We start from the raw sequence: 25,760 nt of genomic DNA, 5'->3' as shown, positions 1-25,760 counted from the left end.
ATAAAAGCACACCCTTTGGATGAGTAATTGAATACATGCTGGGCTACCATGCATACAACAAATATGGACTTTGGCACAGTAAACATCAAAGCTTCACTGAGCTTATGGGGCTAGGTATATTGGGCTATTAGTTCTCCAAATAGCCTTCACCACTCATTTTCAAAAAATTGAGCTTAAGGAGGACAATAGAAAGGGCATACAGGTGGGAGGTAAAATGTGAAAAATACTAAATAAAAGCACATATGCACAAGTGTTTCCATTATTGTGATTGTTGCCATCTTTATTACACTGCACCATTAATGTAAGTTATAATGTAAAATTCAACACACAGAACTGGGAAACAAGAGGCAGGGATAAACAGGGAGAGTATGTAATTGCTTCGGTTACATATACTCATGCTTACATACAGCAGCACATGGGAATTAGTGTATGTGCCTAATGCTTTGGTGCCAAGCAGGAAACACAAGTTCCTTCCCCTAACCAGCAGATGACGTCAGACATTATTTCTGGGCTACTGAAGACTTAACTGCTGCTCCTTCACTGTTTCTACAGCTGCTTCCATCTTCAGTGGAACAGACTGGTACAGGGTGGTTTAGGAGGAGCAGTTACAGGAATGCACACACCTGCACATTTGTGCTTCTTTTTTACTGGCCATGCAGGTGAATCTGAAGGAAGTTGTGAGTGCTGTTAATGTGGGGCAGAGAGCAGAAGAGATTCACACTGACAGGTTGAATGACTGACAATAGAAATGTAACATCTGGTTTAGTGTCCCTTATGGAAATAGCCAGCCCATCGAAGACAAGTCATTTATTTCCTTCATGTGTAAGTAGAAAACATAAATTGGGTACAAAGTAACATTTTCTGTTCTGCATTACCAACCTTCAGCAAACAAATCGCAAAATGGGTCCCCGCATGTGTGGCTTGAACTCTGCTGTGAAATTGGTCAGATAGCAGCAATGAGACTCAAACACATTTCATCTCATGTGTGAAAAAAATACCTAAAGGTTACCAGAGTGTATATTGTCTTCCAGTCCATCACGCCTCTGTGGATGTAGTAAAATACAGAAATGGCAATTCAAGGTGTTTTTCTTTAATTTTCATTCAATTTTTTTTCGTTCACCAACATGGTTCATTTCAAACCATGACGTCTTCTCAGAGGAGAGAAAGGGGTTAACTGGCTTTTGTGAATGGCGGCCAGTGGTGATCGAGGAGGGGGAGAAAGAAGCACACCCACTCCCCAATACTGTATCAACATCTCGACATGGAGGCAGAGTTTTGGCCGAACAAGACAAAACAGAGGGCGAGTCGGCAAACAAAAGAGCCCAATGCGACCATGGATCCGTCGGAGATGAACGGGCAAAGCAGTGCGTTGGGCACCCAATCAACCGGGGCGCTTTCCTGTGTCTGTACGTCGGGAACCCACTCATCTCCCCCGCCCCCCGGTCCCAGCGGAGAGTCGGAAGCCCAGGGAACAAAGCCCCCGTCTCCCTCCGAGGACTCTTCCAGCGGAAACAACGTGACATCATCGCGCACAGGACAATTCACCCCAATGCCAGGCAGGGAGTTCGAGGTTCGCCTTATAAAAGAACGCGGCGTCCATTGAGGGATGGGTTGCTGGACTGGCTTCCGACGGGCAGCCCTGGCTCCATGAATGCCCTGTTCGCGGCCAATGCGCCCCCCCCCCCCGGGCCGGATTTAAGAGAATAAATCTGACGTCACCCAGTCCGAACCTTCTCTTCTCTATTATGACGCGCCCGCTCCTTCCCTCGCAGCCCCGCCTCCCTCCCTCCCCGCCGTCTGATCTCCCCCGCCGGCTAACAGCCCTTCGATCAGCCGCCTCCTTTCCTCGCCGATCTGCTTTGCCTCCTGCTCCGCTGCGCAGCCCAGCCCCAGGGCTGTCCTCATCCAACCTCTCCTCCCTTCCGTGCCGCCCATTCAAACCAGCCCTCCAGGCTCTTATCTCCTACACCCCAGATTTGTCCCTTGCCGCCCACGCCTCTCACGAATCTACCCGGGAGGGCGGGGTGGGGGTGGGCTCCCCGACGTCCCATTGGCTTCCTCCCTCGCCCTTACGCATCCCCTCAAACTCTCAGGCGGCCCAGCACTCCCCTCCCCTCCCGTCGGCGAAGCCTCCCTCCTCCCCCTGCTCCGCTTCTCCTCGGCTTTTGCAATACGTCATCCTTTTGCTCAGCCGCTCCCCCCCCCCCCGCCCGCTCCCTTCTGCCGCCCAGTTCCTTCTCCTCCTCCCACCGCATCGCTAGGATGCTTTTTGGGCAAAGTGAATGGAACCCCCCGCGAAACTCAGGGCAAAGGGCTAGGTGAGGGCAGCGGCTTCACGGAGGCTTCACTTCCTCGCTGGGCATGCGCACAAGCTTGGCACATGCTCATTCCGGCCGCACGAGGGGCTCTGGGCATGTGCAGAAGCGAAATGGGTACATTCTGAAGCAGGGCAGTTTCAGCTATGACACCTGCAGCATGTGCCAGGAGCTGCAGCAGCAGCAGCAACAGCAGCAGCAGCAGCCTGTGCGCGGTGCATCTTTCTCTCTCCAGAGCGGTAAGCGGCAGCAGCAAGCAGTTCCGTCTCTGTGCGCCCCTCCTGCTTTGCACTGGGTTTCAGTGGGTGCATGGTGACCTTACAGAGTGTGCATTACCTCACAGGTAAATATCAGCTGATCCTCTGTGACAGCAGCAACAGCAAGAGCAGCAGGAGCAGGAGAAGCCAGCAACCCACAGAGCTTTTCTGGAGGTAGCAATTCATTCATTCCTTCACTCATCTGGTCCCTTATCTTATCCCTCCCCCTCGCCCCGCTTTTTATCCCTTTACTCCATTCACCAGTCAAAGGCTTTGCTAAGGATGCTGGAGTCTCCATTATGGATGGCTCTTTGCACCGCAAAGAGTGGGTAACTGGGGGAGGGGGGGAGAGATGAATATTTCTCATCAAAAATCAGCAGCAAGCTTGGCAATGCACTGCAGTGTCAGTTCAAAAGGCTTAGGAGGAATAACTTGGGGAGTGGGCAAGGGAGGGTGAGTCAGCCTGTTGCCAATTTGGAGATGCCGAGCTTTATCTCCTGGAGTGTGTGTGTGTGTGAGAGAGAGAGAGAGAGAGAGAGAGAGAGAGACAGAGAGAGAGAGATGGAGAGAAGCTGAGAACTAGCTGCATTAGATGCCTGGTTGTTGATTCCTCTTTCCTATGTTGTATGAGAGAGCTAAGCGAGAGTTTGTCCTCTGCCAGAGAATAATAGTGGGGTCAAACCCTTTAGGGGTAAATGAAAAAGAAGAGATTGGAGTGTTGATAACTTGGGATGAGAAGGTCTGGCTACGCTTTTTGACAACATCAGGGGACCTTGTTGGCATCATGCATTTCATTCCAAGGCTTGCCAAGATACGCGTTGGATGTGCAGAGAGGGGGGTCTGTGTGTGCGGTGAGGAACTCAGGCAGCTTATATGTACAGGCCTATGATGACATCATCTCTTTGACTTTTGCTACACTTCAGTCTTTTGGAGGCTGGCTCTTTTCTTATTATTTGCGAGCCTATAGGAACAGTTCAGACGGTATTCCCGACTAAGGTTTTATACCTACGGTGTGTTCCATTTTATGAGTTTGATACAATTATATTGCACTCCAGCTCAGACTTATATAAACCCAGTGTGTGCAGTCATGAGCCTGTGAATTGTAACATTGTGATTGTATTGTTTTTGGCTATCATACCTGTGGCAGTATTTACTAGCTCTGTGACCTGATTTTAACACAAATTATTCAATAGTGGTGATGCGGTGGGAAGTCCCAGCTTCCCTTATATAAAATAACCCGTGTAAAGAACGGTTTATCTTTGACAATGCCTTATTTCTATTTATATCTTTTGCTCACTTACCTGCGCATTCACAAACTTCAGCCTCTTGTAATGGATATTCTAGCTGCTGCATGGTGGGTTTCTTTCCCAGAAATACAGTAGTACACTTTCTCCCCCAGTACTAGTTTAATATGCTTCAAAAATATGGTTAAAGGCACTATGATCTGATGCACTTCATAAATATGTATTGGAACAGAACCAGTTAACTAGTGTTTATGGCATTTTATGCACTACTTAAAGAGCCTTGTGGGAATAAATGTCACCAGATAAATTCCAAACCCCTTCGGTGGCCAAGGAAGTTTTGCAAGATTTGTGAAAATAATACTGGAGGTTGATGTGATCTTGATCGGAAATTCAACTTCCTGGCTCAGAGCTTTAAAAAGCATTGGTCCTTCTTTATCATTGCATTTTTATTGTACTTGCGAGCCCTCAAAATAATTTTACAATCCACACACACACACACACACACACACACAACTCTAAAGGCATATGTAGTACAAGCCTATGTTTACTCAGGAGTAAGTCCCACAGTACTTAGTAAAGCTTGTTACCTAGTAAGTATGTTTAGAACTGCAGCCTGAGCTTTTAACCCTTTCCTTTTTCAGCAATCTAACATTAGGTATTGTAAATTTAAACCAAATTCTGGACATATCACATTATTTACAGTAATAGACAAACCCAGTAGAGATATCAATTGTACTTGTGAAACATAGCATGCTGCTTTTTAGTGTAACAGGGACAGAAATATGTGAATCATTTTGGAACAGTACATATTTTAGCTTGTTGCAGAAAAGAAAATAGAGTTTGAGGTGTTTCAGAGGCTCGCTGTGTAATCCTAAACATGTCCACTCAGATGTAAATTCCATTGAATCCCAGGCAAGTGTGTTTTGGATTGCAGTCTTAGCACATGTAACCCATGCACATGTAAACCCTGTTTAGCACATGTAAACCCCGTTAAACACAGTGGGACTTAATTATCATTTTACTTCTGAATAAACATGTATAGGAATGCACAGTAAGTTTATTTATTGTTTTAAGAGCTTTCAAAGAAAAGAACATACTTCATTATATGCCTACAAAAGTTTATGCTGCACAAATTAGTTATACTCAATTGTCAAAGGTGACTTCAACTAAAAATCACTGTTTTGCAAAGTTTTTGCTTCAGAAGTCTATTGATTGGTTCAAACTCTTTTTGCCACAGGTATTGATGACATTCCCACAACAAATTGTGCCATATTGACTTAAGTATACAGTATTCATATTAGAGCTCAGAAAGCCAACCTTTTGACTCAGCAACATAACATTGTTTGGCCTTTTTCAAATTTATTTGGTGTTTATGTACATTACAGTTTAACAATATGCACAATTATGTACAATCTAACAACAATTCCACCTATCAATATCTCTTCTGACCATGGAATCCCACTACAAATTTCCAACATGTAGTCAATATTCATAGTAAATGCTCTAAAAACCTCATGAATTCATTACATTTAAATACAGTTTCTTTATTCTGTTTTGTGGTTCATTTTTATTAATAAGTTGTAAATGAATCCATCGCTTTTTATGTATAGAAGAATGTAAGAAAAAAATGAACGGAAAATAGCAATTGTGTTACATCTCGTCAAACAAGTGTAATGTTGACTAAAGTGTTGTTTGTGAGTAGGATGACTAGGTGCAATTCAGGATAGTTTGTATTGAAGAAGTAACTGCAGCAAGAACAGTTTTACTTACTCCTATGTTAACATGGCATGGCAAGTTTTAATTCCTGAATCTCCAAGATTGTTTTACAGGTACAGGAACTATACATTTTATTACCTTTGTTGTTACCTTTGTTGTACTTGTGTACTATTTACCTTTTTAAAGTACCTATTTCTTGCAACTGTTTACAAATGAACACATGATATATAGGCACCTTGTTAAATCTGACTTATTTTGTAAACTGTGTCTGGTCTTAGAGTTGTGACTTACTGTCTAAAGATCCTTCCAAATGTTGGGTTTTTCACCAAGTATAGTAAAAGCCCAGGAACTTGAACAGGAAGTATCTCAAAGGATATATCTATACTCTAGTTTTAAAGGTCGTTATTCATCCTTCTCCCTAAATCTTGAAAATCTATTGTTAGGACAAGATTTGGGTGGGGATTTGACAGAGATTTTTGGCACCTTCATTAAATTACAGTTCGCAGGATTTTTTTGTGGAAGTCTTTATAGTTAAATGGAAGTACAGTACTAGTGATATGTTAGAGATACAGAGAAGCTTGCAGAAGATTGTTATTTTAGCGTACAGATTTGGTACCATTACAGAAGCCAGTTTGTTTGTTTTTTTGCCAACTTCTCAATGTGCTGGCCAGATTCTCATAGCCAATTTGTGATCATAGCAGAGATCAGTAGGAGGGTCACCAGCATCCCTGTATGGCTTGTGGTTTATTAGGTCTGTTGATTTAATGCACCTGTCTCAAAGTGCCCAGAGCTTGAGATGTCCAATGATGGGAGAAGCTGCACTTGTTGAGTTGTGTTGTGATAGGTAAAGGTAAAGGGACCCCTGACCATTAGGTCCAGTCGTGACTGACTCTGGGGTTGCGGCGCTCATCTCGCTTTATTGGCCGAGGGAGCCGGCGTACAGCTTCCGGGTCATGTGGCCAGTATGACTAAGCCGCTTCTGGCGAACCAGAGCAGCACACAGAAACGCCGTTTACCTTCCCGCCAGAGCAGTACCTATTTATCTACTTGCACTTTGACGTGCTTTTGAACTGCTAGGTTGGCAGGAGCAGGGACCGAGCAACGGGAGCTCACCCCGTCGCAGGGGATTCGAACTGCTGACTTTCTGATCAGCAACAGCTAGGCTCTGTGGTTTAACCCACAGCGCCACCTGCGTCCCTGTGTTGTGATAGGCATCTATTAAAGGCAGAGAACCAAAACGGTGGCAACCTTATTTTGTCCTGTTTGTCCATCAGATGTTACTTTCGTGAGTAGGTATTTTGTAGATATGGGTGTGAAAACTACAAAATAAATCCATAATAAAACAGTTGAATAAATCAGTTAAAAGCAAAGCAACAGTCAAAGCACATTTCCAGTATTGTGGACATTTACAATTGTACTGAATTCTGTATTGAATCAGAGGCTTAATAGAGGACTTAAATAATTTATAAGAAATATGTTTTTTTCCCTACTTCAGTAATTAAAATTAGGATGATTTATTCATCACTTATGCTAGTGTACTTCAAGCACATTTAACAGGGCTTCAGCAAAGTATATAATCAACAGCATGATTCTAGGCATGTCTACTCAGAAGTAAGTTCCACAGAGCTCTATGTACCTTACTTCTAAGCAGAGTTATTTTTCTAGAAAAAGAGGTGCCGAAACTCACCATGAATGCCTCCCTTGTTCTCTTAAAATGGCAATGGTGCCCACCTGAGACGTGCCAGAACTGAGTTCTGGCGAGTTCCGTCTGGGAAAAGGCCTGCTTCTAGGTAAGTACAGTGGTACCTTGGGTTAAGAACTTAATTCATTCTGGAGGTCCGTTCTTAACCTGAAACTGTTCTTAACCTGTGGTATCACTTTAGCTAATGGGGCCTCCCGCTGCCGCTGCGCCACCACCACGCAACTTCTGTTCTCATCCTGAAGCAAAGTTCTTAACCCGAGGTACTATTTCTGGGTTAGCGGAGTCTGTAACCTGAAGTGTCTGTAACCTGAGGTACCACTGTATGTATAGGATTGTAGCCTTACTGACCTTCATAAGATGTCTGTTGTATAGTATTAATTTTTATCCTGGCTTTCTTCAGGTGTATTCACAATATTAAAATCAACAAAATCACATAACAATGACAGCTACAACCCAAAGTTAATAACACAAAAAGCAGACTGAAACGAAAAAGTAGAAGCAAAGCAGTTAATGACAGTTCTGAGACTATTCTATTAAATGGTTCCAGTATTCAAAATAATGAACACAGTTTTTATTATTACTGATTTCAGTAACATTTCACATGTTGCTGGATTAGTGCCCTTCTTTCCGGGACCCTGGCTTAATCTGAAGTGACACATTCCCGAGAGACAACTTTGGGCTTGTCACTCAGTCAGCAGTCAACGGAAAGCTGTATTCAATCCTGCATATTTATTTGTGTGTGATACATATGTTTGCAAAGACACAATTTATTGTCTTCCCTCTTTGTATTTATAGGAGCACATTCATCTCAGGTGTGCAAATCCATATTTAAAGTTTGGTGTAAGTTTGTGGTGTTTGCTCTTCTGTGGAGCGAGAAATGAAATTAGAGGCGGCTTCTCATAAAGGTAGAGGTCTTCACAAAGACAAATAAGCCCGCCATATCTGCACCTTTAAAATGTGTCACATTTGAAAGCTGTGCCATTTATCTTCTCCTGCTTTGTTTCTTCTTGTGAATGAGCAAACTTACAACTTTAGAGCTGACTTTTCTGGAACAGCTTCTTGTTTCAGCTGATTAAACTCTGCGCTCGTAATTTTGTGGTGTAAGCATAGCTTGCACACTCTTTATTAACAATCAGCTGCTTTAACTCCACTGCCAAGCATAGCATGGTAAATCCTAATAACTATGTTTGGAATGCCTGCGCTTTTTATTAATTATGTAGGTTCCCACCCACTCAGCATAACTGCAAAGTATATGCATTTGTGGGATTTTGCATAGCAATTACTTGTGACATGAGACTTAACCACTCATTATAGCAGGCTCAGGACTAACTGTGCAGGGTGCAGCATGAGGGCCATGGCTTTATCCGTTAGCAGAGAATCATGGCCCTGAGTCACCAGTTCCATGATTGGAGTCTTCTCAGCATAATACAGTCATACCTCATGTTATGTTTGCTTCATGTTAGGTTTTTTCAGGTTGCGTCCCATGGCGACCCAGAAGTACCAGAAAGGGTTACTTCCGGGTTTCATTGCTCGCGCATGCACAAAAGCACTAAATCGCGCTTTGCACATGCACACAAGCACCAAATCGCATCGCACAGATACGGTGCTTCAGGTTGCGGGCTTTTCATGTTGTGAACGCGCCTCCGGAATGGATCCTGTTCGCAACCAGAGGTGCCACTGTACAGTTGTGCATTTGAGGATTGATTCAGGACCTTTGTATCTAAGTGGATCAATTACACCTTTCACAATAATCCCAGAGAATCCAGACCATTATTGATCAGTGAGAATTTTGGTGATGGAAACTAATGAAATGAGGTAATCTGCAGAAACAACAGATAGCCATTGAGAAGACTAGTGGAGGAAGGGTATATTGCTAATCTTACCATATTTTTAAGCTCCAAATATAAACACCCATCAGGAACCTCAGCTACTTAACTCCAGCAATTGGTGCTGCAAGCACAAGGCACTCTACACAGGTAATCCAGGGAGGAAAGGACCACCATGGATGAGGAGTCCCTGTTCAGAGCATTACTCCTGCCAATCCTAATCCCAACCCTTTACATATCTTCCAATCCTTGCTGTGATACATCAAAACCGTGTGTTGGCTAAAGAACTGAGACTCAATAGGCTGAAGCAGTATTTCCCACACAGAGGCAGAATAGACCATAATTGCTGTATAGCATAGAATCATAGAGTTGGAAGGGACTCTTAGGATCAACTATTCCAACCTCCTGCAGTTCAGGTATATGCAATTGTCCCATCGAACCTGTAACCTTGGCATTACCAGCACCATGCTCTAACCAACTGAGCTATCCAGGCATGTACAGTGGTACCTCGGGTTACATACGCTTCAGGTTACAGACTCTGCTAACCCAGAAATTGTACCTCGGGTTAAGAACTTTGCTTCAGGATGAGAACAGAAATCGTGCTCCGGTGGCACAGCGGCAGCGGGAGGCCCCATTAGCTAAAGTGGTACCTCAGGTTAAGAACAGTTTCAGGTTAAGAACCGACCTCCAGAACGAATTAAGTTCTTAACCCAAGGTACCACTGTACTGTGCAGAAAGTGATCAGAGTTGACAATGAACTTCAGAATGTAGATAAGCTCCTATCCTGCATTGGTGGTGGCAGTGGAGAGCACACCATAGCTCTTTAGTGGGAAGGGCTATAGCTCAGTGGTGGTGCACATATTTTGAATGCAGAAGGTCCCAGGTTCAATCTGCAGCATCTCCAGAAAGGGCTGAGCACCTGTCTGAAATCTTGGAGACCTGCTGCCTGTCAGTGCAGGCAACAATGAGCTAGATGGGTCAATGGCCTTACTGAGTCTAAGGCAGTTTCCTGTGTTTCTAAAGTCACTTGTGGATGAACACCCAACACTTCACTCCAGCGGTTCGTACTGTTTTTGTTGCAGAATTAGAGCCAGGGCAGGGTACAGGTCACACAAGTCACAAAGGTCACACAGGGTACAGGTCCTCTACATTTTTGGCCAAAAGTTGAACCTTGCCTTTAGAAAATTAATTATGGTGTAAACCATGGGCTTGATAGCAGGCATGTCTGCCTTCACCTTGTGCTTCATGTTCTCTCTAACTTGTTGTATGGAGTAGTTACTTTTCACTACTGCAAGCACAGGCTGATATGTGGATAACAGGGCTGCCACAGCTTTTATTGCCCCTGTTCCTTTGTCTTGATGAGCAACCCAAGGCAAAGGAATGATGCCCATGAACATTTTCCTGGCATGGAGATAATTGAAGGGAAAATGTTTCCCAACTACATTTGTGTGTGTCGGGTAGTTAAAGGTCCAGTGAAAGGATGGAGCACCTGTGGCCCTCCAGATATTGGTGGACTACAGCTCCCATGATCTCTAACCATTGGCCACACTGGGTGAGAGTGATGGGAGCTAGAGTCCAACTACATGTGAAGGACCACCGGTTCCTCATCTCTGACATAGCAGTGGAAGCAGGACACATGGTAACAGCCTTAGTGGAAAATACTTCTTCAGAGCATTCAGTTGGACTGTGTGACTGATTTCTTCCAACCTTCTGCTTCCATGTCCCTGTCCTGGGCCGTGTGATATGGCACCCATGTCTTAGCTCTTTCACCATGACTCCTAGCACTTTGTCTGCTGTTTTATTGCTTCTCTCTCTTGCCTTGCCGCACATTGTTAGTATGATAACCTCAACCACTAAGCAGCTGTAATATTCTATAGTCTTGCATTGGTTCTACTTATGAACTAATGAATGTGGGGCCTCATATATAGCTCCTAACAGTACAATACATGGGAAAGAAATCCCAAAATTATCAAAGGCAATCTCACACTATAGCTCATGTGAGATTAACCTATGCACAGCCACTCGCTAATGAACTTACACCCCCACTGTAGTAACTGTTCTCCATAACCACATAAGGGAAAGTAAATGCTGGCTTGGCTCTTTTTATTGACCCTCCTTGTATCTTAACAGCTGTTGAACATAGACATTTAATAAGTGAATATTTTCTCGTTACTTATTTGCATGCTGGGAAAAGTTTCACTTCCTTAATTTTTGCATGTCAGGTTCCTGGTTATATGGCCATGTGAGTAAACTAGTAGGGCTGGTTTTGCAGCCTGAAGCAAAGGACAAGGTGATGCTCCCATTCCACATACAGAAGTCCATTAGACTGGCAGTTGAATGTTACTTCAACACTGGTCGTGAAATAGTGACCCTCATGGAGCCTGAGGACAACAGGTTGCCTTAGGAGGTGCAGAACAGGCTGTGTGGCTCAGTCTTCCAATAAAGGGGAGTGCTGCACCCCAGTATCTTCTACCTGAAGCATTTGACTCACTCTACCCAATGATGGGGCTGGCCCTTAGGTCATTCCTCAATAGTCATTCAGAAGTAATGGATATTACCACACTGCCATCTGTGAACATCAACATCCAAATGGCAGCCATAGTTGTGGAGATTGAACTACATTTTTTTGCTAACCGGTCTCTCCCTCAAGCCCTCTAGCTAGCACCAAGTCTGATATTGAACTTCCTTTCTGCCTCTCTGATGAATAAGTCCCATGTCACAGTTTGAGCAATGGTTGACTTCTGGAGGAATCTAAGCAAGGAATAATCCACTTGTTTGTCTTCCTTTCTTCAGTTAACTATTTAAACATAACCCAAGAGCTGACAGAAGACCTTTGCCTCCACCCCAGAATCATCCAGTAGACTTTTGAAAAAATGTTTATTATTTTTACATAGCTGCCACTCCTTATTAGTAGGTGAGTGTATAATTTTACTGTCCGTCCACTGAAGCCCACTCCTAGAGTATCGCCCAAGGCTATCTAAGTACCAGTGTGGAACTGAAAGATAATCTCAGAGCATGCAGGATGATGATGAAGTTGGGAGCTGCAGGGAAATCCATAGCAAGATTCAGGGATTTTTATTTTTATTTTTTGCTTGGTATTGCCTTGGGCTTAGAGTTCTTCTCTTACAAGGTTTAAAAACAAATCTGAAGTGAACAAATACATTGAATCTCCTGATGCCAACAAATTTTGGCTTAGTTTTGTATAAAATAGTAACAGCAATTAAAATGTGATGTGACAGCAGTTTCTAGGAAATGATTTTTAACTGAGGAGTTGCATAATGGGGGTGCTGCTGACATGTTGAGAATTAACCTATGGAAGAAAACATTTTAGCATTTAACGTTTTAGTAAGAAAACATTACTCAGGGATTTAAAGTGTCTACAGGCAAATCTGATCCTTACTGTACAGCTTTAGGGCATATAAGTCCACATTCATCTGAGTGTAAGCAGCATTCCCACAGAGCTGTGGATGAATTAGGTGTTTTCATATGCAGTGCTAAACCCAGAGGTCAGGGGTGCTGGAAGAGCAACAGCAGGGATCATTCTATTGACAGTCAGCTAACCAAGGGGCGGGATTGCCTAGCAATCTGTCAGATCAGCATGAGCCTTGTTGAGGTAAATTGAGCTCAGATTGACAGTGTTGGTCTGAAGGAGTTTTCACTTTATGTGTGGCTGTAATTCTACCTGATCTCGCTACAAAGCCTGAACTAAGAAAGAAAAAACATTTTTGTTTATTTCTCCTCATGTAGTTTGCACAGTAAATTATCAGTTACTTTTCTCTCTGGACATTGAGTTCTTTATGTGAGTCTGCTAACCAGGGAAGGTATGATAAGAGATGCCAAGCAACAATAAGAGGATGCATCCTTTCTTAACACTGATGCTAAATCAACACCAAAGAGATACCCGGTACATGTAACACCACTTTGGGCCCACACAGCAATACCTCAAAGTCATGAAGAGGCAGCTGCACTTGTCTTAACTGTCAGGTTAAAAGTTGCCATGGCTGAAGACTGCCAGATTATCACATCTTCCAACATGAAGGACTTGTGGGGAAAATACACTCTGCATGTGCTTAGAGACACTCATCTTTATTTCAACTTCATATGCTCTGGTTCTGAACCATGGTTCAAATCAAGCTCTGCATACCTGTCTCTCATTAGCGTATTGACTAGACTATATCCTAACATGAAGAAATTTAGGAATTTTAAAATTTGAATTGTTCCCTGCAATGAAAAATATTAAGTTGCAATTGGGGGCAAATGAATAAATTATCTTTGTTGGAGCAACAGAATTATCTAAAAAACCAGTAACTCACCAACAGCAAATATATCTTCCCTTGGTGTTATGTGGTTTTTCTTCTTCTCCATTCTGATGCTCAAGAGAATTATGTTAACTAGTGGAATGCCAAAGTGAAAAACCTTTAGTCCTATCAAGCTCTAACAAGCAAGAACTGACAGGCATCATTTGAGATCTATCCTGTGGAAAAGATCACTCTGTCTCACCTTACACCGGGGCGGGGAACATTTTTGGCCCAGCAGTCCAGATCTCCTCACCCCATGGGCTAAATATGGGAGGTAGGCACATTCCCCACATATTGCAACTGCTGAGCACCCTTTTCACCCAAATATGACACTACTGTCCCCAGTTAGCATCCTCAGTTAGTCATAAGGTTTTGTTTTGCTTGTTTCTGCTGCTTGCTTTGTCAGGTAAATATTTTCCAGTGTGGACCCTGAAATGAAGTATGTCTTCTCATAGACTGATGTACATTTCTCCATCTTTCTTTTCCTTTGAAATATTCCTTGTGTGTGTCAGTGTATGATCATGTGATGCAGAACAAGATGGTGAGATGGATGTTGGCTGCCTGTCAAAGTCCATCATGTTTTGGCAGTTACGCTTCACTAAAAAGGCTCAACCAACTTGTTCCTGGGCAGACTGCCATCCAAACAGAAGGACATAAATGGAGACAGCCAACAGGCCACATATGCATGTCATGTTAGGCATGTACGTCTGCATATTAATAATCTAGAGAGCTTTCATTTAAAGTAAAGAAGGGCTGCGCTCTGAACTGAGAGATTGACCTTTTAAAAAATAAGATCCAAGCTAGGTTTTGAATTATGAATATGCACTGCCATGAAATGGATGCTATTCTTCTTGGGTTTTGTTATGCACATCTGGGGTAGTAAAAAGTATAAGGAAGCTTGGCATCCCATTAACTCTTGATGCAACAGTGAGGCATCAATTTGAAAAATGTCATTCGTTTAAATATATGTTCTGTGTCTTACCATCGTTAAATTTTTGAGGCTGATCAAAAACCTTGAATCCCATTACTCATGCCATGTGATCAGACACCTGATTTTCAATTAACTACAGAATGAATGATTGCAGAAAGTTGTACAAAAATGGGATGCCATTTCTCCATAAAGCTGTAAAGGCTGCTGCTATATTCTTTCCCCCCATATGTTCTGCAGCTGGAATGCCTGTTTGTCAGCCATCAGCAAAGTACCAAGGTTCCAAGGCATAAAAAGATAAAAGGTAAAGGACCCCTGGATGGTTAAGTCCAGCCAAAGGCGACTATGGGGTTGCAGTGCTTATCTCGCTTCCAGGCTGAGGGAGCCGGCATTTGTCCACAGCTTTCCAAGTCATGTGGCCAGCATGACTAGACTGTTTCTGGCACAACAGACCACCATGACGGAAAACAGAGTGCACAGAAACACCATTTCTCTCTCTCTCTCCCCGCCCCCCACCGCGGTACCTGTTTATCTACTTGCTTTTGAACTGCTAGTTTGGCAGGAGCTGGCACAGAGCAACGGGAGCTCACCCCATAATGAGGATTTGAACTGCCGACCACCTGATCGGCAAGCCCAAGATGCTCAGTGGTTTAGACCACAGCGCCACCCACGTCCAAGGTATACAGTATATGTGAAGCGCCCCAATACCTTTTTATTTAAGCCAGTTTGGAAGAGGCAGTTTAGAGCAGGAAGCATGGGTCATTTCATATTTAACACAATAATTTGACTCAGTATCTCTATGCCAGCATTGGGCTGCAGGAAGAGCACATGAGAGCTGAAGTGTGTATTATATTAGAACATTGGCCCCACTGCTCTGTCCATTATTAGACCACTTAAAATGGTCAATCTTGAAGTGGAATAAATTTCAGGCCAATTTATTTGGAAACTTGTCCAGTTGGCCTGTAATGGGAATGTAGGCAAGCAGCAGGCAAGATGGTCAGTCAAGCAGGTATGCTAGTTTGTAGGCCGGGAGGGAAGCAGGTAGATAGGCAGCAACAGCTGGGCCAAGACTGGAAAACCACAGCAATGACAAGAGTCTGGCTGTTGCCTGGGCCTAACCTAGAAGTATTATTCCTTGTTCGCCTGGGAGTGCGGATGGGACCAAGCTGAGATTAGGAGAAAAGTAATTATCTCTAGAGAACAAAAAGGGAGGCTTCAGGTGTGAAACCCAGCTGATTTGTGGCAGAGCTTGGAATAGCATAGTGGCTAAGAGACTGAGTTGCAGATCAGAAAGCCCCTGGTTGAAATCTCATTTCTGCCATGAAATCACAGAGTGCCTTTTGGCAAGTCACTCTCCCCCAGTAACGACATCTGTAACATGGGGATAACAATACTGATCCACTTTGCAGGATTGTTGTAACAAGATCACGATGTGACATTCTTTGAATACTCAGAGGTGATATATAAATGTTAAGTATTATAATAAGGCATGGTGCCACTACAGAATTCAGTACAATTACAAAGGTAAAGGACCCCTGACATTTAAGTCCAGTTGCGGATGACTCTGGGGTTGCGGTGCTCATCTCGCTTTACTGGCTGAGGGAGCCAACATTTGTCCGCAGACAGTTTTTCCCGGTCATGTGACCAGCATGACTAAGCTGCTTCTGGCAAAACCAGAGCAGCACACGGAAACGCCTTTTACCTTCCCACCGGAGCGGTACCTATTTATCTACTTGCGCTTTGAAATGCTTTCAAAGTGCTAGGTTGGCAGGAGCTGGGACCAAACAACAGGAGCTCACCCCATCGTGAGGATTCAAATCACCGACCTTCCGATTGGCAAGCCCAAGGCTCAGTGGTTTACACCACAGCACCACCCACATACTACACAGGCGTCAGTACGATTACCAGCCTTCAGTTTAGATGGCTATGAAGGGCCAGCAATGCTAACTTGATATCTACTAGGTGTCTATTGTCAAACCATGAAGAAAAGTCTTCATTTCAATGGCCTTCCGTACAGTTTCCACCTCTGCCTTCCCAAATAAAACTCTTGCTATTATAAATATAGTTATTCTTACTTACAATATTTTTAAAACTCTCCATTACCATTTGGGTGGTAAGCAGAAGAAGAAATTAAAACCATAAAATATGCAATGCAACAGCATGGACACAAAATCAGGAACTACCAAGCCCTAACCATACAGCCTATCCAGAAATACATTGTAGTCAGTGCTATAAAATATCACTAAGAGGTCAAAGAAGATTAACAAATTGAACTCCCCCATCCCACTCTCAGCAAATGTGACAAAGGCAGTTTTCTTTCCAAGTAGTGGTCTGAAGCCCAGTTGAAATGGATTTTCAAAATCAGTGACAGCCGAGATAGCCTGGTGTTGACGAGTGACCATCTACTCAAATGCACAGTCGAGGAAGATGTTAGCATCAATCTGACCTATAGCTGTTTACTTCTGGATACAGCTTAGACTTCAACAGTAACTGTCTAATTACTGTGTCTTTTAAGGATTTTAGTGCCACTCCTTTTTCAAGAAGGAATTAGTTTTGTGAAGATGTAGCCAGGAAACGCTGAAGCTGTTGTACAGAATTTGCATCAATTAGTTCTAAATACAAAAATATTATTGCAAATATCACTCTTTATCTGTTTCGGCATACTGCTACATGTTTGCTTCAGTTATAAAGAGTGTTCTTCTAATTTCTGCTGTGCTGTGAACATCGTGTTATGATTGCTGTTTGCATTTGCATTTAAACAAATTTGATTTAAGATGAGGGCGGGTGGGATGATCTTTCCTTGCTCTATTTGGAGGCCTTGTTATTTTCTTTCAGGGTGGATGGGAGCTGCTGCTTGACTTCAGAGGGCTCTCGTGATTTGTTGTGGCATTCAGCCTCTTGATAGGTTTAAATGACAATCACAACAAAAGGATGCCGACTCTTTAAACCAGTGAACTGTGCTCCAAATAATTAACGAAACATTGCTGAGCTTGGGAAGGCAGATGCTAAAAGCACTGTGAATCTCTCTGAAACATACTGTGCTCTGTTGTTCTCAGCAGCAATTTGCAAAGATACATTCAAGGCTAAAGCAAAGTATAAATTTCTCACAATCGAGGACAAAATCACACTCGATGCAACAAGGGAATCTTAGCTCTGCAGCAGCCTAACCATATATGACATATCCCAAGCTGCGTCCTGAGCATGCCAAGAATGAGAAGACAGTCTGCTACAACTCCTTCTCTTTTTGTGCAGTTAACCAGTTGTGTAGCCTACAGTTGTATGTGTCTAGTTCCACAATTTGAAGATCTTAACAGATATTTTGTTAAAATTCTTGGTAACTGACTGTAGTAGAATCTCCTCAGCTGTGCATATATTTTGTAGCCTGATCTTAGGCATGCTTATTCACAAGCAAGTGCCGCTGGATGCAGTGGGACTTGCTCGCAAGTAAGGATGCCTGGGATTTCAGACTTAATTAAACAGTTTGCTGCACTTCGCTCTGTAGTCCCCATGTCAGCATACACTTATGTATGCTAATAGCTCTCCCTTCTTCCTGACTCGGAGTGAGTATGCATACTAATTTTTGAATGGGGTTGATTGTGCATCCAGATCATTTTTGATCCCAGTAGTATCTTGGGCGTCAGCAGGACATAAATCATGTCTCCCTTGCCCACATCATGTATGGCTGGCAACTGTTGAGCCTTCATGGACCAGGCAGTCAGCACAGCAAAATTAACAAAGGGTGGGGGTGGGGACCAGAAGACATTAGGAGGGTACTTTTGATTCATTATCATTGCTCCTGCCAGCACAGGCTTTAGCCATAAACCCTGTTTAACCATGAAATTGGCACTGGAATGTTCATGAATTCTTGGAGACAGGAGGCTCCAGCACACCATAAGCTATATTTTCACCTCGGGAGTATTCCCTGGAAAGGATGCAGAAGATCAGTTTGTTTAAGGAGGGAGCATTCCTGTAGGATTACACAGATGCTTTGTTTTGAAAGATGTCATGCTGTCTGCTGAACAGACATGAGCTGTTAGGACTGGAGAATATTACATATGCAGATGCCAGCAGAATGCCACAATTTGGTGGCAATCAGTTAATTGGTCTAAGTCATCCATATGCATAACCTCTGTGTTGGCTTGCTTGTTCTGGATTATAGGATGTAATACCTAAAAGAGACTACCAAATAAATCTGAAGTGCTGTTCATTCTCTCTACTTTCTCATAGAGTGCACTGATTCCACCAGGTCTACTCCAAGTGTAAACATAGTTGGAAACCACCCAATTCCTTCCCCCATATCTTCCGCAGAGGAACTTTTACCGAGTTCTTTTCTTCTGCTACTGAACCACAGTAGGCCTTGCAATTAGCATCACTTAGCTTTTGCTTTATTTCTGAATGGGACTTTTTGAACTGGGAAAGCCGTTCATTAGCTGAAAATTAATAGCCGCAATTTGATGAGTCACTTTGTAGCTCCTGGTTGTTGTTTTTTTTAAACGCAATGTTTTCCAGTCATGGAAAGAAGCCACTGTTACCAGCAGAGCAGAGAAAAATGAACACACACAAACATGGTTAAAGTAGATTAAATGAAACCACATCAATTTCTCAAAACCAAACTACATGTAATATGGCAGTGGAGGAGACAGTGCAGGCACAAGAGATCGCACCATCCCTTTGTCATCCTCTTTCTCTCTTCTGTGACCTCTCCTCCTCTCACCCTGGTTCCACTACCACCACTCCTGCTCCTCCTCCTTTCTCCCTGTTCCTGATTACAATTCTATAATTGAAATAATAATAATAATAATAGAGTTGGAAGGGGACCACGGTGGTCATCTAGTTCAACCCTCTGCAATGCAGGACTCTTTTGCCCAACGTAGGGCTCAAACCCATGATCCTGAGATTAAGAATTTCATGCTCTACTAACTGAGCTGTCGGTAGCTAGAAATAGCACAGACACTCTATCAGCCACCTTACCCAGAATGCTTCACTTTGAGGAAGAGCATGGCCTTGGCTTTGCCTCAGAATAAGACAGGGTGTAAGAGGGAGAGCCTCAAATAAGCCTCCAAGGCTCCAGCGTGGTATCACCAGCAGGGGCAGTAGATGGGTGGTGAGGCAAGTGAGGGGCAGTATGGAGGGGTTAATTCACTGCTGTCTGTGTCCACCACCTAGGACAGTTGCCTCAGCTTGCTTCATCATAGCGCTGCCCCTGAGATAAATTCCTTCAGTTCCTGCTTTGATTCTGTTAATTATTAGCCCCTCTGACAGATGCACTTTGCATTTTAAGGGTCTGAGTGCTAGGGAACAAAAAAAACAACAACACACACATTAAATATTGTATATAATTTGGCCCTAAATGGTGTAAACCAGCATCTTTTGAGAAATTGCTACTGGGCTTCACTCTGAAAAGCACTTAACAGAATGCTAATCTAGTGCTGCTAAAAGTTCTTGCAACTCCATGAGCAGGCTTCATAATCAGGCCCTGCTGCCAGAATCCAATTAATAGTGTGCTATAGAAGCTAGAGCCATGCAAAGATATTTAGCCTCATTATGTGGGTACTGGCTTCACATAGCACTTTGAAGTTAATTGGTTGGCCGTGAATAAAAAACAGGCACATTATTGATAAAAGAGTATCTATTAAAATATCATTTTGAGATGGATAAAGTATTTTCAGCTGCACATGTAAACCATTTTTTCCTTTAGGTCAGGTAGGGGAATAGGACTGAAGATGATTCAGGATGAGGTAGTGGTAGCTGCAGAAAATCAATTGGATGATACCTTAGTCAAGGAAGTACATGTTTTCTGTTCTTCTCTTCCAGGAACAGTAGTGCTGCAGTGGTTGCCATCCATTTGATTCAAATTAATTTTATAATGAAATGATTTTATAATGTTGTATTATTTTATTGTTGTTAGCCGCCCTGAGCCCGGCTTCGGCTGGGGAGGGCAGGATATAAATAAAATTTATTATTATTATTATTATTATTATTATTATTATTATTATTATTAGGCTGGTCATATGTATTGAATGGGAGCTTGCTGGGAAGCCTGCATTCAGTATGCATGGCCAGCAACATCTTGGAAGCACTATTGCCACTGGAAGCAGGGTTGCCAGACCCCAAAGGCACATTTGCCTGCCCCCAACCAGGGCAGGGGGAGGGCTTGACTCTCCAAGTGGGTGAGAGCGCCTTCTCTACTGAGACTTCGTAAGCAAGGGAGAAGGAATAATCCTCTCACTTAAGCTACACCCAGGAACACCCACTTTAGCTTAGTATTTTTTTATTTTAATTTCCAAACAGTTGCATATTTTCTTGCTTGTTATGACTTTGCATTTTTTTAATGTGAATGATTAAGCCCTCAGCAACTGCAGTTAAGGCTTAATGTGTTGTGCCTAATGTTGTCCATGCCCCTGTGGCATCACCAGGGGCTGCCTCCAGGCCTCCTCAAGTTTGGGCCTTCAAATCTCTAGGTTTCTTGAGTTTTCCTGAATTTGCCTCCTAAGGCCAGCCCCGTAATGAGACCGGCTTTTCTGTGTTGAAAGGGTTGCCTTGATAACAGAATTGTAACATGGGAGAAGCTGCTGGGTAGATGAGCTATGAGATTCTGAAACGAGGGCAAACACTTCAAAAGAAGTGCATTCTGGTAAAGCTGGTCTGGGGGAGATGTCTGAAACCGAATCTCTTCTCTTGCTGATCACTCGCTTTTAATAATCTGCACACGGTGTCTCAGTATCTGACACCTCCTCCTTGAACAGAACCCCAAAACGTAGTTCCTTCAAAGTCTAATTTTTGATGTGCACCACATACCTTACTTGCCACTCTTTTATCAGCACTCAGAGCTTGCATTTCCTCCCCAGCCCCCATGCCTTTTCTTGCACAGGGACTTCTTCCATGAGAGCTTTATAGAGGTGAAGAAGACACTTTAATCTTGTGTGTATACATGACTTATGGATGATGGAAATTTAGGTTCTTCCATGCATTACCAGACAGTACTATGTGTGTGGTTTTCTGTCTGTCTGAATGATCACCCAAGCACCAAGATTACAACTTCAACGACAAATAGCATCACATGAATCTTAGGTATCCAAGAAGGAAAAGACTTACTTGATACATCTGCTATATGGCTCTGACTGCATTTGATTGTTCTGTGTTGCGCTGTTCACTTTGGATGTTTGGGTTGTTCTGTTTTTTGTATGCCAGTCTAATTTTAAAGATTCAAAATGATGAACTTCTCCAGGGAGAATGTTCTAAGAGTATAAGGTTTTTTCTGTTCGCTTTATTCATGTGCAACTCTGCCAAACTCTTAACTGTTGGCTTCGGAGCATTTTCCGCACAACCTATACAACTGCCTTTCAGTTTGACCACTATCTTGTCCTTTTGCTTCATGCTAGTTCACCTTCAAAACACTTAACAAAGTTAAATGTTATCACCGTTTTAATTTCTCTTCATACTGCTGAATTCTTCCGCAAAATTTCAGTTCGCAAATACAAGTAAAATCCATTCCAAATCCAGTAAGAGTTAGTCTGGAATCTATGTGAAATGTTTGATACATTTGATTCCAATCACCAGGGCATGCCATGTGGAGTGTAACAGGGGTGAGGCAGAGTGGGCGGGTTGCCCCAGGTACCACCCGGGGGGGGGGAGAGATGTCCTGCTGCCTCCCCCCAGCTGTAGAGCAGCTGAGGGCACATGCGCAGTTAGTATGGGCACCACTTGTCTGGGTGCATGTGCGCCGCCGGGCGGTTCACCCTGCCCATGGGCGTCCCGCCCCGGGTGCTGGAGAGGGTTCCTCCACCACTGGAGTGTAATTCTCTTGCAGGCTCAGAGGGAACAAGGCTATTCTGGAGAGTTTATGGTCCCAGGCCATTTAGGAGAAGGGTGAGAAACCTGACTTGGACTAAAACTCCCATCATTTCTGAACATTGGTCAGTCTTGCTTGAGCTGATGGGAGTTGGAGTCCAATAACCTCTAGAGAACCACAGATTTCTTATTCTTGATTTAGGACATCAAAGATCAATAACAGCACCTTGAACTGGGCCTGGAAGCGGATTAGTAACTGGTGAAGTTGGTAAAAATTGATAAAATATGATCCCATCAAAAGGTTCCATTCAAATCCTGGTGGTACCTACTGGCAGCTCCCTATTTCAAGCAAGCAGGACTTCATCTAGTAACTCAGGCTGAAATCCTGGGAGTAAGTTCTACTGAACTCAGTTGGATTAACTTCTGAATGCATAGGCTTGTACTCAATGAATTTCCAGTTTTTAATCGGCTGGATGAACATCCCAAAATGGCCTGAGTAAAATTCCCTTTGCATTTTTCCTACCGATGTCCATAACAGCAGAATGAGGGCAACACTGAGTGCTTTTGAAGGCACCATCTATAAATCATGAGATAATTGTGTCTCTGAAGAGTGTTAAAAGTGGCACTGGGAATCCCATATAGTAGTATTGGTATTTTAGCCTTGGGGAAATATTTCTGGAGCAGAAGGATTAATGTGCTGAGCTCAACAGTAGCTGTACCTGATTTAAGAAACAGCAGATGAAAAAAAAGAGGAGAAAAATATTGCTATGCAGCCCAGTAAAATGTGAACATCACATTATATAGAGAGCTCTCTAAGGATACAGCTTGAGTCCAGTTCCAGCATTTGAGTGAATAGTATTTCTGAATTCCTGCCATGTGCTGTTACAGCAACCAACATAAGATGAGCCCTGCTGGATCAGACCAAAGGCCAATTAATCTGGCATCCTGTTCCCCATCACAGCCAGCCAGATGCCTATGGTAAGCCCACAAGCAAGACGAGCTGCCTTTGTTTGGACAGTTAGCTTTTCCATTTAGCCATCTTCTATAGAATCAAGTTACAGGTGAGAATGGGTTCAGCTGGTAATATACCCTAACCCAAAACTGAACCTGAAACTGTGCTTCCCAACTGAAACTGAATCAACCTCTGTCACTAGTTGTATTTAAGAGTGTAGGATTGTTTAGCCCTGTTTAGTTCAGCCTTGTCTGCTCTGACTAGCAGTGGCTGTCCAGGGTTGCAGGCAGAGACTTCTTTCTTATCCCCTGCTATCTGATCCTTTTGACTAGAGATGCTGTGGTGTGAACCTGGAGCCTTGTGCATGCAAAGTGTGAGGTATGAGCTCCCAGTACATTTCCAAGCACAATTCAAAGTGTTGGTGCTGACCTTTAAAGCCCTAAATGGCCTCGGCTCAGGATACCTGAAGGAGCGTCTCCACCCCCATCATTCTGCCTGGACACTGAGGTCCAGTATCAAGGGCCTTCTGGCGGTTCCCTCACTGCGAGAAGCCAAGTTACAGGGAACCAGGCAGAGGGCCTTCTCGGTAGTGGCACCCACCCTGTAGAACGCCCTTCCATCAGATGTCAAAGAGAAAAACAACTACCAGACTTTTAGAAGACATCTGAAGGCAGCCCTGTTTAGGGAAGCTTTTAACGTTTAACAGACCACTGTATTTTAATATTTTGTTGGAAGCTGCCCAGAGTGGCTGGGGAAACCCAGCCAGATGGGCGGGGTATAAATAATAAATTGTTGTCTCGTTAACATCTCCAGGGGGGCAATCGGGTCCCCTTTGAATGGAATAGTTGAGGCTAGAATGATTGCATTGCAGGGAGTTGGACTGGGTGATCTTTGGGTCTCTTTCAATTCTACAATTCTATGATTGCGTTATTGGAAACCACCGGAGGGGAGAGGGTTCCTGTGCTCTAATCCTGCTTGTGTGTGTCCCACGGGCATTTGGTTTGGCCACTGTGAGAACAGGATGCTGGACTAGATGGGTCATCGGCCTGATCCAGCAGGCTTTTATTGTGTCCTTGACTGATGGATCTCTTAAACTCACCTAGGTATATGCATCCATGAGGACAGGTAGACCTTTTGACAAGGATATGTTTCAAGAACGATAGAGCTTTTGAAGAGGTGGGCACCTTTGATGTTTCCCTGCCTTAATGGAATTTTTTGTTCTGGTTATTAATGATAGTGTGCAGAATTTTAAAACCATATAAAATAACTGTATTTTCATGGCAATTCATGGATGAAATATCAGCTAGGCTGGATTATTTATTTATTTAAAATATTTATAAGTGGCATTTTTTATATATATAAATACCCCTCTAAAAGCTACTTTCAACAATCAATATACAACCGCTTAAAGGCTATAAACCGTTGAGAGGTTTTATTACAGTCAAGCAGTATATAAATTCTGTCAAACAAACAAATTTGTTTTAAAAATAAGCTTCAAAGCTATAAAAGCAAAATACTAAAAATTAAGCACCGACTGAACAACCCTTCCCCCACTAAAACTCATCCAGCCCAGTAAAAGCACTAAAATCCAATAAATATCACTAAAACCACTTTAGAAATTCAGCAAGCTGGTAAAATCCTATTTAAAAGTACACAACAGAAAACAAGGAAGCCTTTAGGGCTTGGCATCTCCCCCACTATGGGGCCATTGCTAAAAAGGCCTCTCCCTTGTGGACACACCAATCCTCTACTCCCAGTTGTGCTCTTGACGATGATCTTAAAGTATGGGCAGGCTGATACGGGCAGTTTTGTGAAAAAGGCATGCCTTCCTATATCAAGTAAAGGATGAATTCATAACCAAAGGAAATCAGCTCCTACGGACAGGATGCCAAACCAGTGAATCATGTATTACTGTGAGAAAAGGGTGGAGAGAATTGTGGAGAAGCCTCTGCATGCTCTCTCTGTCTCACTAGATTCCTTCTAGCCTGACTTCCCTTGTCTTGCCCATCTTCCTGGCTTAGAAAATCTTTTTGTCTTGGCTGGCTTGCCATCTAACACAGATGTGCTGGCCTTTGGGAGGATCCTTCCTTATTCCGTTGTCAATCAAGCAAAGCTGATGGAGCCAAAATGTTTCTGAGCAATTTTCCGCTGAACATTCTGCGGAGATAATGTGCCACAACCTTCTTCAGACTAATATAACTTACAAAACAATATTCACAGAAAGTAAGCCTCCCTCTGTTATTTACAAATGACATGACTCCTCCTAGTATATTTAGTGGGATTTATTCCCAAGTAAAGGGACGCGGGTGGCGCTGTGGTCTAAACCACTGAGCCTAGGGCTTGCTGATCAGAAGGTCGGCGGTTCGAATCCCCGCAATGGGGTGACCTCCTGTTGTTCATTTCCATCTCGTGCCCACCTAGCAGTTCGAAAGCACGTCAAAGTGCAATAGGTACCGCTCCGGCGGGAAGGTAAACGGCATTTCCATGCGCTGCTCTGGTTTGCCAGAAGCAGCTTAGTCATGCTGGCCACATGACCCGGAAGCTGTCTGTGGACAAATGCTGGCTCCCTTGGCTTATAGAGCGAGATGAGCACCGCAACCCCAGAGTCATTCACAACTGGACCTAACGGTCAGGGGTACCTTTACCCCAAGTAAACCATGGGATTGGTGTTCTGTGGCATATTTTTGCACATGCTCACTCATAAGTAAACCCCACTGTGTTTCATGGGGCT

General features: G+C 43.4%; 1 protein-coding gene across 19 annotated transcripts in view; it reads left to right on the top strand.

Moving 5' to 3' along the window:
- The first annotated feature begins 2,271 nt into the window (after positions 1-2,271).
- DTNA (dystrobrevin alpha) overlaps positions 2,272-25,760 on the top strand; it is a 186,259-nt gene continuing 162,770 nt past the window's right edge. For 3 of the 19 annotated variants that reach the window (XM_077933049.1, XM_077933051.1, XM_028737032.2), the window contains exons 1-2: positions 2,276-2,554; positions 2,659-2,746. In XM_077933049.1, coding sequence (XP_077789175.1) covers positions 2,362-2,554; positions 2,659-2,746 — 281 coding nt within the window. In that variant the 5' untranslated portion in view covers positions 2,276-2,361. The other 16 variants (XM_028737043.2, XM_028737060.2, XM_028737059.2 and 13 more) reach the window with 14 other exon arrangements.

The sequence above is a fragment of the Podarcis muralis genome, chromosome 8 (genome assembly GCF_964188315.1).
Source record: "Podarcis muralis chromosome 8, rPodMur119.hap1.1, whole genome shotgun sequence".
Lineage (NCBI taxonomy): Eukaryota > Metazoa > Chordata > Lepidosauria > Squamata > Lacertidae > Podarcis > Podarcis muralis.
The sequence above is the reverse complement of the archived record's forward strand: the minus strand, read 5'-3'. Positions and strand labels throughout refer to the sequence as shown.